The 14,188-nt window shown below is 48.1% G+C and overlaps 1 protein-coding gene across 4 annotated transcripts in view; it reads left to right on the forward strand.

Moving 5' to 3' along the window:
* MVB12B (multivesicular body subunit 12B) overlaps window positions 1-14,188 on the forward strand; it is a 52,403-nt gene that overhangs the window by 7,858 nt on the left and 30,357 nt on the right. For all 4 annotated transcript variants that reach the window (XM_063174797.1, XM_063174795.1, XM_063174798.1 and 1 more), the window contains 4 exons: window positions 2,857-2,964; window positions 5,944-6,040; window positions 8,835-8,964; window positions 9,250-9,372. In XM_063174797.1, the coding sequence (XP_063030867.1) occupies window positions 2,857-2,964; window positions 5,944-6,040; window positions 8,835-8,964; window positions 9,250-9,372 (458 nt within the window). The remainder of the gene's footprint in view (window positions 1-2,856; window positions 2,965-5,943; window positions 6,041-8,834; window positions 8,965-9,249; window positions 9,373-14,188) is intronic.

The following is a 14,188-nucleotide window of genomic DNA, read 5'->3' on the forward strand; positions in this document are numbered from 1 at the left end:
TGCACGCTGCATCCTGGAAAGGAGAGCCACACTCATCTTTTGGGAAGCATTTACAGCAGTGTTTCTTGGGATATTGTAGTCCCCTTAGGGATCCAGTGGCTTTGTGTGTCACTGCTGCATCTTGCAGCATTCAGTTCTCCAGGTGGATTCAGATTGCATGGGGAAGTATTTTCTCATGTAGTTTGACTGATGGTTTCAAGTTTTGCAGTGAAGTAACCAGGTCTTTTTGATTCACCTTTGTTATTTATAGGCGTTACCAGTTTCCCTTTCATTTTTATCCTTCTCCAACTAACAACTTCATTTTCCCTTTTGTTCTCTTTTGAAGAAGTCTCCAGGAGCATGGGTTCTTCATCCCAGGTGTAAATTAAATGTCTATAGATGTCCAGGTCCATTTCCCAGGTTCACATGGAGCCCCAGAGCTCAGCCTACTGCCCAGCTGGAGATGGCAGGCAGCAGTGCCTGGGGGGATGTCCTGGCAAATGGGACAGAGGCCTTTCTTCCTCTGTAGTGCTTTAGTTACTCCATAATCTCTATTGCCTTTGTGTCTGCTTAGAAAACAAATGCACTGCTGGCACTTGGAATAACTGGCCAGGCCTTTTCACAGCTAAAGCTTGATAGACTTGATTTTGCCAAAATATGCAGAGTGTCTGAACTTAAATTCCTGAAAATCCAACCAAACTGGCAAGACTGAGTGTCTGGGTGGGGAGGAGAGGTGGGAGGCAGGAGCCTGGGACAGCAGGGAGGTGTGGTTCCTGCAGCTGTGTTCTTTGCTGCAGGCTGAGCACCAGCCCCACGGTGGGGTGTGCTCTGGGGCAGTGCCTGAGCAAGCTGCAGACCCAGCAGGAGCAGCCCTGACTTTGCCAGAGGGGCAGATCAGGTTTAAAGGACCCGCTTGCCAAAGGCCTGACTGTGGTGCAGTGACGCCATCCTGAGTGTGTGCAGCAGGTAGATCACCCTGCGCGTACTGGGGGCTCACACCTTACCGGGTGTCGCTCTGTCAAGTCCATCTGTTTGTAGCACACGGTGAGGAGTGTCTCCCCCAGCCTCATGAGGAGAGGGACCGTTCCTTGTGCCCAGTGCCAGGTGGGACAGATCCTCTGTCTCGCACATTCCTTGCCTCTCAGCCAAGAAGGACTGGGCAGGCTGGGGCTGTGGGGTGCCTGTCCTGCTGGCCTGGTCTGCTGGGGCCTTTCCCACTTGGCTCCTGTCCTGAGGGCATGCTGGCCAGGCACAGCTCTGCTTTGAGATTTGCTGGGGCTTCTCCTTGCTTGCAGGAGCCCAGCAGGTGATGCAAGACGTTTCCTGTTTATATGGCTCTGTTTTCTTTCCCCGTGAGTTCTCTGACAAGTTCATTCATGCTTACATTCTCCTGGCTTGGAGTCCAAGCTAACCATCCCTGTATGCCAGCAGTTTTCCCAAACTGACTGTTTCCTGAATATCTTTTCACTAGGACTGACTTACCCATCACAGAGGAAGATGCCTGTAGATTTTACATATTCCTAAACAATCCGTTTAGGAAAGATTTGAATTCAAAGATTTCAAATAAGCAAAAAATTTTGCTGAAATCCTATTTTAAAATGTAGCTGTTTAAAAATCAGGCATGTTTCTTTGCAGAGCCTGAACACAAAAGCTGTGTGTGCTGTACAATGGCTTGGCCTGAGCTGGGCCCCTTGTGAGCAGCAGTTGCCAAACTTCAGGGAGCAGTCAGCGCACTTTGCTGCTTTGATCAGACTGTCTCTTGCCTGTCTGTGCCTTCGGGGTAACTGGAGGCCTTGTCAGCACACAGCTCTGGCTTCCTGTGCCCGGCGCAGTCCCTGCTCAGCTCAACAGGGGTGCAAAGGTGACAAGTGTCAGCTCTTTGTTTCCAGGCCACTCTGGGGCCAAGGGCACGCTCGGTGTGATTACATGAGCTGCTGTGGAGCTGTTTGCCCCCTCTGAGAGGCATTAGGCAGAAGTTCAGCTTATGTGGAGCTTCAGAACCTGCTGGAGTCTCCTGTTGGAGGTGCCAGTTGGGTGTTGGTCTGATGGGGTAATCTTGTTTCTTCTACCCTTCTTCTTGTGTTTGCCTTCTTGCCTCCTCTCTTACAACAAGCATTTTGGGGCCAGGGCTCTTACCAGCTTGCTCTGTGTGTGGTGAGTGCCCAGCTGCTGAGAGTAGAGCCCTTCCCCAGTGCATGGTGCTGCCTCCTGCCCACTCCTTGATTCAGCTAGCAGTGAGATTTTCTCCTGCACATGGTGCTGTCTCTCCTGTGGAGGGTCCAGGGTCTGTTTCCTTACCCAGCACCATCGTGTGATATCAGTTTGGCTGGGTGTGGGGTTGCATTGGAGGGGGACATTTGAGGGCTGTGTCCCCACGTGCAGCCCTGCTGCTAAAACCCACCAGCGACCAGGGATTCCCCAACCTGCTTGGAAGCAGCTTTTTGACCTGGGAGGCAGAATTCCTTGGCTTTCCATGAAAATAGTCCTGGGATGGGTCAGTTTCTGTGCTCTGTCTCCAGGGACCCTCGCAGCTCGCCCGGTGTGCCCTTGTGTGTAGAGTGGTAATGAATGCCTCAATGTGCTGACTTTTCCAAACTATTGTTTGGAGACTGTAACTGAAGTTGCAGTTTCCTCATTAGAGTAGCCTTTGTCAGAGCATCTTTAATCAAGGGTCTCCTGAGAGACAGCATTTTTAGAACTTCTTTTTATACCTCCTCTTGAAAGTTCTTTGCACTGCACCTTGCAAAGAAACTAATGAGATGCTGTGAAAGTTTGGGCTGCTGTTAATTAGGAGAGCTCTGAGGAAGAAGTACTGCACATGTATTAACTTTATCTTGGCTCACATGTCTCCTCTCTCCCTCTGTCTCTTCTTTGCAGGTTGCACAAACAGCAGATGGCTTGGATGCTGACCTGTGGAAAGATGGCTTGTTTAAATCCAAGGTCACACGGTACCTGTGCTTCACCAGATCATTTTCGAAAGAGAATGTAAGTCGATTTGTTGAGTGTCTGTGTGATTTGCATCTGTGCCTGGTATGTGCTTACCCACATGATGATTCATTTTATGGAGCCAATTATAATTCAAGCAGGCGTTCTGCTGAGTTCGGGTGAGTAAGGAGGCAAAGTGCAATGGCAGAATATTTGCATTTTGTGTGTGTTTCTTGTGGAAAGAAATTGCTGACAAAATCTTCTGCAATAAAAGAAGCACAAAAGGGAATGTTTGCATTTTAGCAGCCTCTCTCACCCTCATTACCTGCTGCAGCAATGAGTGCTGCACACTCATGGTCCTGATTGATGTGTAACCCAAATTCCTCAAGAAACAGACAATGTAGGTAGTGGTGGTGAAGAAAATGTTGGTTTCTGAATCCAGGGGCATCACAGATATTTTATTGCAGGCTTAGCTTGCTTGCTTTGTTGGTTTTGGTGCTGATTCTTGAAAATGTGCCCACGTTGTGCATATGCTACCACATTCTTGTAATCTGGTCTGACTATTAAGTACGAGTTACTTCGTGATTAGCAGCAGTTGTCTGCCCACACTTTCTGTGGAGGAGAGGAGACCGTGTGCAGCAAGAGCTTCATGCATTCTGCTGTGTTTTTGGTTGAGGCTACTGTGAAAACTTTCTTTTTTTCTGGAGGAACTGTTGACTTCTGCAATGAATGCACTCCATCTAGTGGGTAATCCTGCTTTTGGTCGCGCTTTGGATATTCTCGGCCACTCAGCTGGCAGGGTCTGCAAGTACCATTTTGTACTTGTGCTTTCACTGTGACAGGAACAGAGAAGTGATGGCAGCTTCAGGGGCTGCTCAACGGGTCCTGGCAGTAGAGCTGGGGATTGCCAGGTCCCACCATTTGACCTTTACTCCATCTGCTTCCCTGCCTGCATCTAGATTAAAGCTCCAGAGCTATGGGAAATATCGCTTCCTGGGGTGGATGGACAATAATTGTGCTTTTCATCCTGAAGTGTGTGCAGCTGCAGGAATAGCAGCCCTGGAGTAGGCAGGAAGGCTATTAAATAGGTTTGTGCTGATTTGAGTATTAGGTTTATTGGTCACTGCCTAAAATTTGAAGTTGTCAGAAGTAATTGCAGGACAGGAGTAGCTGCTGGCTGCAGAGATGGTGTAAATACCCTCAGGTGGTGCCTGTTGGACTTTTGGCAGGAACCCTGGGATCACCGTGGTTTGGGAGTCCTTTCTTTGTATTGATGAGGCATAAATTAAAGCAAAAATTTCCCCTTCCCTGAGTCCTCTTGACCACATGGGATATATGATGTGCTTCCCTGCTGGGGGCACCTGGGGGCTAAGGGGCCTCAGTTCCCTCATCTGGGAGGAAGGCAGGTGAGAGGCTTCTCTCCCTCTGATGTGCTGCTCTTTGGGTTGGAAGTTTTACCATTCAGGGGTTCCTTTTGTGTTTATCAAAACGCTGGGAACTCTTTTCTCCTGAAGAACACTGTTGTAGTTAGTAGAGTTAATGCACGTCAGATATCTGGCTTAGAGCAGAGTCAGTCTGCAGTGCCTGTTTAGCAGAACCATCCTTCTCAGCAGTTTACAGCATCTGACATTGCTGCATCAGAGTGTGGGCAGGCCCTGGATGGTGGCTCTCAGAGCTGGGGGCTTTGTCCCCTTTTCTGCTGTGCACCTGGCAGAGCTGACTCCCGGGGCTCCAGCAGCTAATGAGCTCATTGGGGGCGCCTCTCTACCTGTCTGCTGCTGATTGAAGAGGGCTTGGTGGTTCAGCAGAAAGTTGCCGCTGATGTAACACAGACAGCTTAAATAAATAAAACATGAAAGATGAATCAGCAACAACTGCTTCGTCTGCTGTTTGCTGTGCCAGGACCATGTTAAGTGACACATTCAGGCTTGGCAGCATCCAGCACTGCTTGCTCCAAGATGCCCTGGGCATGGTGGGGGCTCCTGGCAGAGGATGTGTGCCACACTTGTGTCTGGTGGGACAGGGCTGCAGGTCTGCCTACCCTTGTGGTCAGGAGCTGACCATATAATGCAGGACCTCCCAAAAATGAACTCACACCTGACCTCCCCTTATTTCAGAGCCTGCAAATTTAAGTATTTTGTAAGAATTTCAGTGAAATAATCAGTACAGTTTTGTCTGAAAAATTCTTACAGGATAAAAGCTAAAGAAGGTACTTTGCAACCAGTAACAGTAAAACTCAATGACACAGTTTGATAACTTGGGATTAAATTTTAATTGTGCTGTATTATGTTTCTGTTTATAAAGGCTGTGCAGTACCTGAAATGTGTTCTTTCATATGTGACCCCAGATTATTGGCAGCAGTGCTGGTTTTATCAAAAACCGCAAAGAAAATCTGGTCTCAAAACCATTGTGGAGGCTGTCACTCTGAATTGGGCTCTGAGCTCTTCCAGCCTTGATTAATAGGACAAGGCACGAGTTCAGAATTCATATGGACTCTAAATTAAGTGTGTTGTTCCAAATGGCCTGTGCTTCTGGAGTGTGCTGCATTTGGAGCTAGAACCCTGTCTATTCAGTACTAATTAGCTAATGCATGTAATAACTTTGGCTCTGTGTGCGTAAGCCATCATCCTGTAATGCTTTTCACTGTTACTGTCATGGAAATGTCATGTTGCTCTTGTAAATGTAGAGTGTGTAAGAACTGAGGCGACCTGCTCAGTGGATAGCTTGGTGAAAGTAGCACTTCAAGCTGCTGTGCCTGCAAAAGTAAGAATTTGGCTGTGCTTCCAAAGATCTGGAAGTGTGGCAGTGGATGAGGTGTTAGAATTTTGAATGCTGAAAGTTGTCTGGTATTTCCTAGTCAGTCATTGTTTGGTTCCTGCCAAGAGGACACGTGCAAGGGTTGCCTTGGTATGTTCCTCCCATTTCTAAAGCTGTGGTCAGATACAATGACAAGGCATCTCAGGCTTCAGCAGGTGGGAAGATCTGGGGTTTAATTTGGTGACATTGTCATAATCAACTGTTTCTTTTCTCTCTCCAAAGAGTCATTTAGGCAACGTCTTGGTTGACATGAAGCTCATTGATATCAAAGACACCTTACCTGTAGGCTTCATGCCCATCCAGGAGACCATTGATACACGTAAGTTGGCATCTGCTCCTCAGTCTCGCTCTGCCCGTGCTTGTGTGGTCAGGCAGAGGAGAGTGTGTCCCAGGCACAGGGATGCTCCCAGCACCTCTGCTCTCTGGGGTGGCATGTGCACATTTAGGGGCAGCTCTGGGCTGCAATGAAACAGCCTTTGGTTTTCTTGTCCTCCTCAGGCTGTTTAATGGGGCTGCCCGTCTCTATCTTCACTCACCTGCTAGAGTCCCATGTCTCTGGGGCAGGAATGCAGAGTTTCTTTTTTCAGTTTGAAGAATGGACTGGGCCGAGCAGGAGCAGAGCTGCTGTGTCAAGGAGTGTTCAGACATGCACTGAAAGGAAGGGGGTGTGGGTTTGTGCCCTCCCACTGTACATCTCCTGCTGTGGGAGAACAAGGGCTCCTGTCCTGCCAGCAAGTGCTGAGGGGTGTCAGGTGTGTTTGTGCTGGCTCACACCAGGCACAAGTGCAGTGTCCAGGGGGAATATCATCCTCATTTCTGCAAGGTAGAATTGCTTCACTGCCACATGTAAGCGAACAGTTCCCAAACAGCGTGCTCAGCTCCCCTGGGACCCGTGGCAGCAGCAGCTGGAGCCACGTTTGGTGGCAGGCCTGTGCTGTGCAGCAGGCACCGGGGGCGTAGGGCTGGCAGGGGACAAGCCCCGCGGGAGTGGAGCGTGAGAGCCTGGCAGGAGCGGCGCTGGTGCCTGGTGCACAGCTGCTCCTTGCGGGAGGGCCGGTCCCAGTGCGCCTCGGTGATGGAATCCAGCCAGCAGTGAGCAGAAAGGGGTTACACGAACCGGCTTTGCGGGGAATCCTTCATCTGGGGCTGCAGCACATGAGGATGGCTTTCAGTCGCTGTGCTCTGGTTCTGATTGGAACCTGTGGCCTGGAAGTGAAAGACTCTGAAGATTATTCTCCCAGGTCACCCTCTGCTCCTGGAAAATTCTTGGGCATGTGTGGTGTGAGGTAGAATTGTTGCTTATCCTGCTGACCCCTGGGAGTGCTGAACCTTACTGTGTGCTGCTTCAACTTCTGTGAAAGTCCTGCTGGAAAGGAGGAAGGGGGCTTTGCCATTAACTTGAAATGCATTGGGTTGTGACTGTGACAGCCTTTAAAGCAGAGGCACTGCCTGTACTAAGGAAGCGTGTGAAAGAGAACACAGACAGAAGCAAGTAGTCAGCTTTGTACCTGCAGAGAGAGTCAAATAAGAGGCACTGATTTTGTTCAGAGTTAGATTTATGGTTACAGGTGTCTCTGTGCTCCTCTCAAAATGGCAGCTGACTTGCAGTTAATACATTTAAAATACACTACTCTTTGTTAGGTCTTGAGCAGATTTTCAGAAAGCCTTAAATCCTAGACTCCTAAAATGAGTTTTAAGCACTTCAAACAGAAGCTCTACTTTTTCAAAGCAGGGGAAGACTAGACTTCAGGGATGCAGGTATTTACCATCTCTAAAAGCGCCACTGTAACTGCAAGCTGCATGCACAGATGCTCTATTGGCACACCTCACACTGTATGCTTATTTGTGCTAGTGCAGCAGCACATTTCAGAGGCTGGAATGGATTGCTGGTTCCCAAGGTGTGGATTATGAAACAGGAGGAGCCTATGGAGACGGGGCTGCTTGCCATCTGTTGAAGTGACAGCATATTTTAAGTTGTGAGATATTTGTTCACATTAAGATGAAGGGTTTTTATTTTGCAGGCACTTGTTTGTAGTTGCTGCTTTTTTCCAGATTTTCATTCAGCGTCTGCTCTTTAGATTTTCAGTATATCAGTAGACTTCTGTCCTGCTTTCCAAGTGCCTGCATCCAAACAGGAACCTCACCTTGCTCACCCCAAGACTCCTTAGGATGAGATGGATCATTGTTTTCCAGGCACTGCAGGTCTGTGTCTGTGTGCCAGCGCCAGCTGTGGTCACAGAGAGCACCAGCTTGGGCTGTGGATTGTGTCTGCGTGCTGGTAAACAGCCTGAAGAGCTGTGAATTCATTACACAGATAAGCCCTAACTCTGATGGGCTCGAGTTTTCCGTGATGGATAACATGGAAGCAATTGCTCTGTGACACGTAGCAGAAAGGGCTGTGCAGTGCATTCATCCACCCTCAGAGCACAGGCCAGAGCAGCACAGCTGCCTCGTGGGAGGTATGGCACTTAGTGCTTTGAGAATCTGGTTTGTCCTTGCAAAGAACCAGGGCAAACATGTGGGAGTATCATTTCTGTGCCTGCTGACTTGATCAGGAGATGTCACTAACACTTGGGATGTGTGAGATTTGGACAGACAGCTCTTGCACTCGACCTCTCTGCATGGCAAGCTCTGCCTGCTCCTCCTCAGAGGGGTGTGGAAGTGGCTGGTTGGAAGCACGTAGCAGAATGAGCTGACTGGTTGTATCAGAAGCTTCCAGGTACATTCCTAGAGGCAGTGCTTGTGGGAGGAATGTTTAGATATGGCTGTCCAGGCCAGTGAGGCAAACATTACCTGGGAAAGAGCAAGGGAGTGCGAGAGGCATGCGGAACTGGCAGTCACCTGCTGTTCTGTGCTGTGGGGCAGCACCCGGCACATGTGGGAGCTGATCTCTGCAGCAGGCAGGAGGAGATCTGGTTATTGCAGTGCCAAGAGCACATCTGATAGAACATTCCCCTCTGAATGGCACTGCACTGACTGGTTTGTTGACATATGTCTGTTTGTTGGCACCAGTTCTGCCGTAATTACCTGCCTAATACCTGGAGAGACTATAAATAACATTTGTACTCTAATCTTGCATAAAACCCACCCTGTATCCTGGGTTATTTTTGCAGAGGAAGTAGCTTTCAGAAAGAAGAGGCTGTGCATTAAATTCATCCCTCGAGATTCCACAGAGGCAGCGATCTGCGATATCCGAATCCTGGGGAGGTCCAAGCAAGCCCCTCCTCAGTACACGTTCATTGGGTAAGTACCCCTCACTCCAAAGCTGTTGTCAGGAATGCAGTTATACCAAAGCAAGGGCCTTGTGCTCCTGTCATTACCAAGTAGTAGCTTCTAAGAGGTGAAGCTTATCATTAGAAAAGTCCAAGTAAGTACAAGTGTTACTGAGTTTGATGTGGGAGTTAACTCATCCCTCCCTTTTTTTTAATTACCCTTGTTCTCGCTGACCAAGGCGTTGGCGAGGCACGCCAGTGCCTGGTGCTGGTGCGTGCGTGCAGCGTCAGCTCAGGCGCCGTGTTGGTTTCGCAGGGAGCTGAACAGCATGGGCATCTGGTATCGCATGGGCAGAGTGCCGCGCAACCACGACTCCGCGCAGCCCGCGGCTCCTCCCGCCCAAGCGCCGGCCCCGACGCCCGCTCCCAGCCTGCCAAGGTGGGTCTGCTGCATTCCGGCTCCTCCTGCTTGATGCTGCATGTCTTGTGGTTACTCACCTTGCCTGGGAAACCAAGACCAGGGTGCTGCGTCGGCACGGAATGGTTGTGTCACGGTCTGATAAGGGAATGTGCTGTTGGTTGAAGTATTTGCCTGTTGTGGGGTAAAGAAAAATGGGTGAAGAAGCCAGAAGAAAGGAAATGCCTGCAAAGGAAGGGAAGCAGCAAACTGTACCTTTCCTTTGCTTTGAACTGTGCAGGATGTTGTGGCTTCCAACACATACGTGTTGGAAGGGTGAGCCAGAGCTGCTGCCAGGCTGATTGTTCTCCCTAACCAGAGGGACGGAGAAGTGTCTCTACAGACTTCAGAAGGGAAACAGGTTTTGCTTATCTCCAGGATCACTCTGATCATGGTTTGAAGTACTGGTTCTTGGTTTTTTATTTTCCTGAACCCAGTTGCTGAGCTCCAGTTATGCAGCTGTCATGAGTGTGCACAGCAGCCTGCTCATCTCGTGGTGACTGATGGGAGCAGCACTGCTGGGCAGTGTGTCTGTCCAGGCTGGTCTCCCTGTGTTACAGGCAATATTTCTGTGTGTGTATCAAGAGATGTGCTCGTGTGTAGACTTTCATATACCAGTAGTGCTGTACTGACAGCTTACTTGCTGGATTTCTCAGGACAAAGAGGTGTTAAGCAGCAAAGCAGCCCAGACAGTGACGAAACTGAGAACTTTGCACTTCTGACATTCACTCCAAAAGCACAGTGCCCAGTGTGAGCTGTGCCCTGCTGCTGAGGCTCATAGACTGGGCCAGGCTGTTGCCAGGGGACAGCACACTCTCCTTGGGTCCCTTTGTGCTTTTGCCTATTATGTGTACATGTATTTTTGTAGGCATTTTCTACACTGCGGATACCTTTACAGTATTACAGTAACTAGTGAGAGCTGGAATTTCGAAGGAGACAGCAGAGGGGAGTTCCAAGGCCCAGTTTGTGTACAAAGGTCGTTATATCACATGGGTGGAAATTGCTTGTGTCCTTTAGAGTCTTGATTTACAGGTCATTTCAGAGGCACACTGTTAAACTGCTGCAATGTGTTCCCCAGAAAGCTATCAGGTACCTCCTTAAGGTAGGTGTGTACATTTGAGCCTTCACCCATGACCCAGACTGAAATCCATGGTCCTGTGGTGGCTCTTTGAGCTCTCCAAAGCATTTGGGTGTTTCTTTCTCTGAGAGTTTTGCTTGGTAAGCTGCCGTGCCCTGGCAAAGAGCTTGCTGTCGCGTACTGTCAGGTGTGCTGCAGGCAGACATGCTGTCATGCTTCTCAGAGATGAGGCAAAAGAGATGAAAAGCCAGCAGCTTTCTGGGGATTCCAGCCTGTCCCACTAGGACCTGAGATGTTATTGTGAAGCTCTGCTGGACATAAGCTAGATGCCAGCCCAGGCCATGGGAGATCAGAGAGAAAGATGTCTTGATTTTAGAGCACAGATCTTCATTTTCCTTCTGCAAAAACTTCTGTCTGGGCAAATTTCCACAATAAAGAAAAAAAAATTACCATAGCAAGAGAATGTCAGTGGCAGTGCTTAATCACTGAATGTGGATGGGTCACTTTATAGCTGACCAGGGAAGGCTGCAGAGCAGTGTCAGAGCTGTTGGGAACAGGGCCAAAATTAGAGCTCAAAGCATCAGTGACAGTCTGAAAAGAAGTGTTTACAAGGCTTATATATTTTATAACCTCTTGTTGTGCAGTTTATGGTTTACAATGGCTGCAAGGAAATTGGATCAGTTTTGTTTTACTTGCCAAATAAAGCAAATGTCAAAATAGTCAATATAAAATGTATTCTAATTTGGCTGAGTTAAACCAGCCAGTATGCAGTGGAATAATTGAATGTTACATTAATGCCTTGTAGTAAAACCCACCTGTCTGTAGCCAGCTCCACTCTCACACCCCATGTGTGATTTACAGGTAACTTTTACACCACCAGCCTGATCATTCAAAGCATCTTTCATGTCTGTTTTTTTACTTTGGTTATTTATTATCCAATATATTTTTTAAGAAATAGAAATGTATATAAAGGTGCATCCTGCAAATATTTAATTATTACAGGGAACACAGACAACTTGAAGGCCTTTTCTAACACTGTCAACCATGTGGTGAGTTACTCAACACCGTGTTTGTGAAAGATTGTAGTCACAAGTGATCTCTTATTTTCATGTCACCACAGAGAGAGGAGATTACAGTGGCAGTCAGTTTGCTGTTTTATTCCATGTGGATATATCCTGACAGGAATCGCAGTGGGTTGTTCTGAAGCTGCCTCAGTAGTGAGGATGGATTGGTGAGCAGTGCTGCATGGAGCACTGTGGAGGGTCTGCTGTTGTGCTAGGCAGGTATCTCGGCTGCTCTCTTCAGTTGTGCCTGCATTTAGAATAATTCTGAATCAAGAGGGGGCCTCAGAACAATTGCTAACACTGGATATAAACTAAACCCCTATGTACAGCTAAACCTCAAATGGAAGGACTTTTTCCTGTGGGGTATATTTTTTCTGCACTAGCCCCTCTGCTCTGTGGTGTAAGGTGCTGATGGCAGTGGATGTGGCCATCACAGAGTTGTCATGTACCAGAGGTGTGAGCTCCACAGCTTGGTGCTCATCAGCAGTGCTGCTTCTGCATGTCACAGGCTTATGGCTCACAGTCAGGGCTGCACAAGGGGAGGCTTTGTTTGATAGTTGTTCTGGCCTTCACATGGTGTTTTTCAGCCATTTCTTCTCCTTGGTGTTTTCTTGTACAGGCATCTGGCTGGGTGGCCTCCAACAGCAGCCCTGGCAGTCCTGGTGAGGGTGGCCATGCCGTTGTGCAGGTCTCCAAGCTGCTTCTCTGCCTTTGGTACACAGATAGCAATTGCTCTACCTAAACACCTGGAATAAGATCAAGATGTCTGAATTTTCCTTTTGAGCTCTCAGTTACCTTTTCACTAGTTAAGCTGGCCCCTCCTTAGGAAAAGGAAACAATTTGTTCCTGTTCTCTGCTCCCAGTGGAGTTTCATGTTGTGGAATGCAGGAATTTCTTTGCTAGGCAGAGAAGTCTGATTTTTCAAATTGATTTATTAACAGGGTTTGACATTGGTGGTGTAAGCTGGGGAAGGGATCAGTCTGTGGCTTTCTGCTGCAGGCTGATGATGTGCAGTCGAGGCAGGTCATAAAGCAACACCAACAAGGCAGTGTGGAGACCCAAGCTGGGGCTGGGATGCACCAGCCTGACTGCAGTGTGGTAATGGAAGGGAAGCCTTCTGCCTTTCCTATTTTTAGTAGCTACCCTATTATTTAGAAATAGCTATAATAATTTATTTAAGTCATTTAAAATAGATTTCTATGAAGCATCTGTAAGGGAAAAGGTTCCAGGGCTTCAGTGCTGTTCTGCTCTGTTGTAGAGAAAGGCCAAATCCTGAGAAAGCTGCCATTGCACAGGCAGCCACTGCTGGTGATGTGAGGGCCAGAATGCCTCCACACAGCAGTGGGGGTCTGCCTTAAATCCCTCCCTTAAAACCACCTCCTGACTAGCAACTAATTGTAAAATCATTTGCATTGGAAAATACCTATAAGATCAAATAAAAAAAGTAGTTATTCATTATTATATTTTGAAAATATTATGTGGCTTGAATGCTCAAATCACTTGTGTCATGAAACAGTGCAATATTCCTAGTTTTTAAATTACATACTTAGCAGAAGCCAAGGATGTCACGAGGGCTGAGGTCACATCTCAGCAGCGATGGATTGACAATGCTGTGAGACTCAAACAGTAAGTTGGAGCCTGGAGGGGGTGTTTCCATGGATCCTCCGTGGTGAGGATGGTGAGGAACAAAATGTAAGCATGAAATGCCCTTGCTGTGTATAGGCTGTGCAGATCTGAACATGATGGTTTGGGTAGGTGAGGGGGCTGGCATGTGTTTCTCCAGAGTCTGGTTCCCATAAAGGGTTTGTTATGAAACAGCACTGACCGTGTGGCTTGCGTCCAGCTCAGCTGGATGAAGACGTGCAAAAATTGGTCACAGGCCAGTATGTTTTAGTGGTAGAAAATGATGATTAGGAAAAAATGTTTAAACAGTACGGTTGGTTTCCAGGCACAAGAGTCCCTTGCAGCAGCTGAGAAGGAAAGGCATGAACTGTAATTAGAAGGAGCCTGATGGATTTGGCCGATTTTGAGAATGCATTGAAAAATTTGTGGAGTGCTCTGAGTGAAGAGGCTTCAATCTTAGAGTCATTATTCTTTATAGAGAGCCCTCTTCCTGCTATAGCAGTATTTCTGGAGGCATGTTTTCTTTGGGGCATAGCATAGCGCTGTTAAGTCCAAACCGGAGGTATCCATTTGGAGAAGCCGTGCTCTGGGTTGTTAAATAAGCCCTGCAGGGAAACTGAGCTTTTTCCCCCTAAAACTTGTGTGTTGTCTGCTATTTAATATGATCTCTGCCACTGCTGATTTGTAATCTGTGCTTTCACCCTGAAATGCATGTGGTTGTGTTCAGATATTTCCTTTAAATCAATCACTTTCACCATTTTCCAAAACACTTCTTGAGTTTATTGCTTTTAGTAAAGTGTTTGGACTGTCATTATTTATTACTGGCAAAGTGCTGACAATGTGCTCTTCCCAAATGAGTCTTTATGCGGCATATTTGTTTAACAGGTTTTGCAGGGGAGCTGTGGATGTCCCTGCGGGCCGGGCTGTGCCTGCAGCCCTGCAGGGCACTGGGGTCTGCCTGGGCAGCCCCAGCGAGGGGCTGGTCCTGAGAGGGGCTCTGCATCTGGCCTGGGAGCCGGGGCTGCGCTGATTA

This window comes from Melospiza melodia, chromosome 22 (genome assembly GCF_035770615.1).
Source record: "Melospiza melodia melodia isolate bMelMel2 chromosome 22, bMelMel2.pri, whole genome shotgun sequence".
NCBI lineage: Eukaryota > Metazoa > Chordata > Aves > Passeriformes > Passerellidae > Melospiza > Melospiza melodia.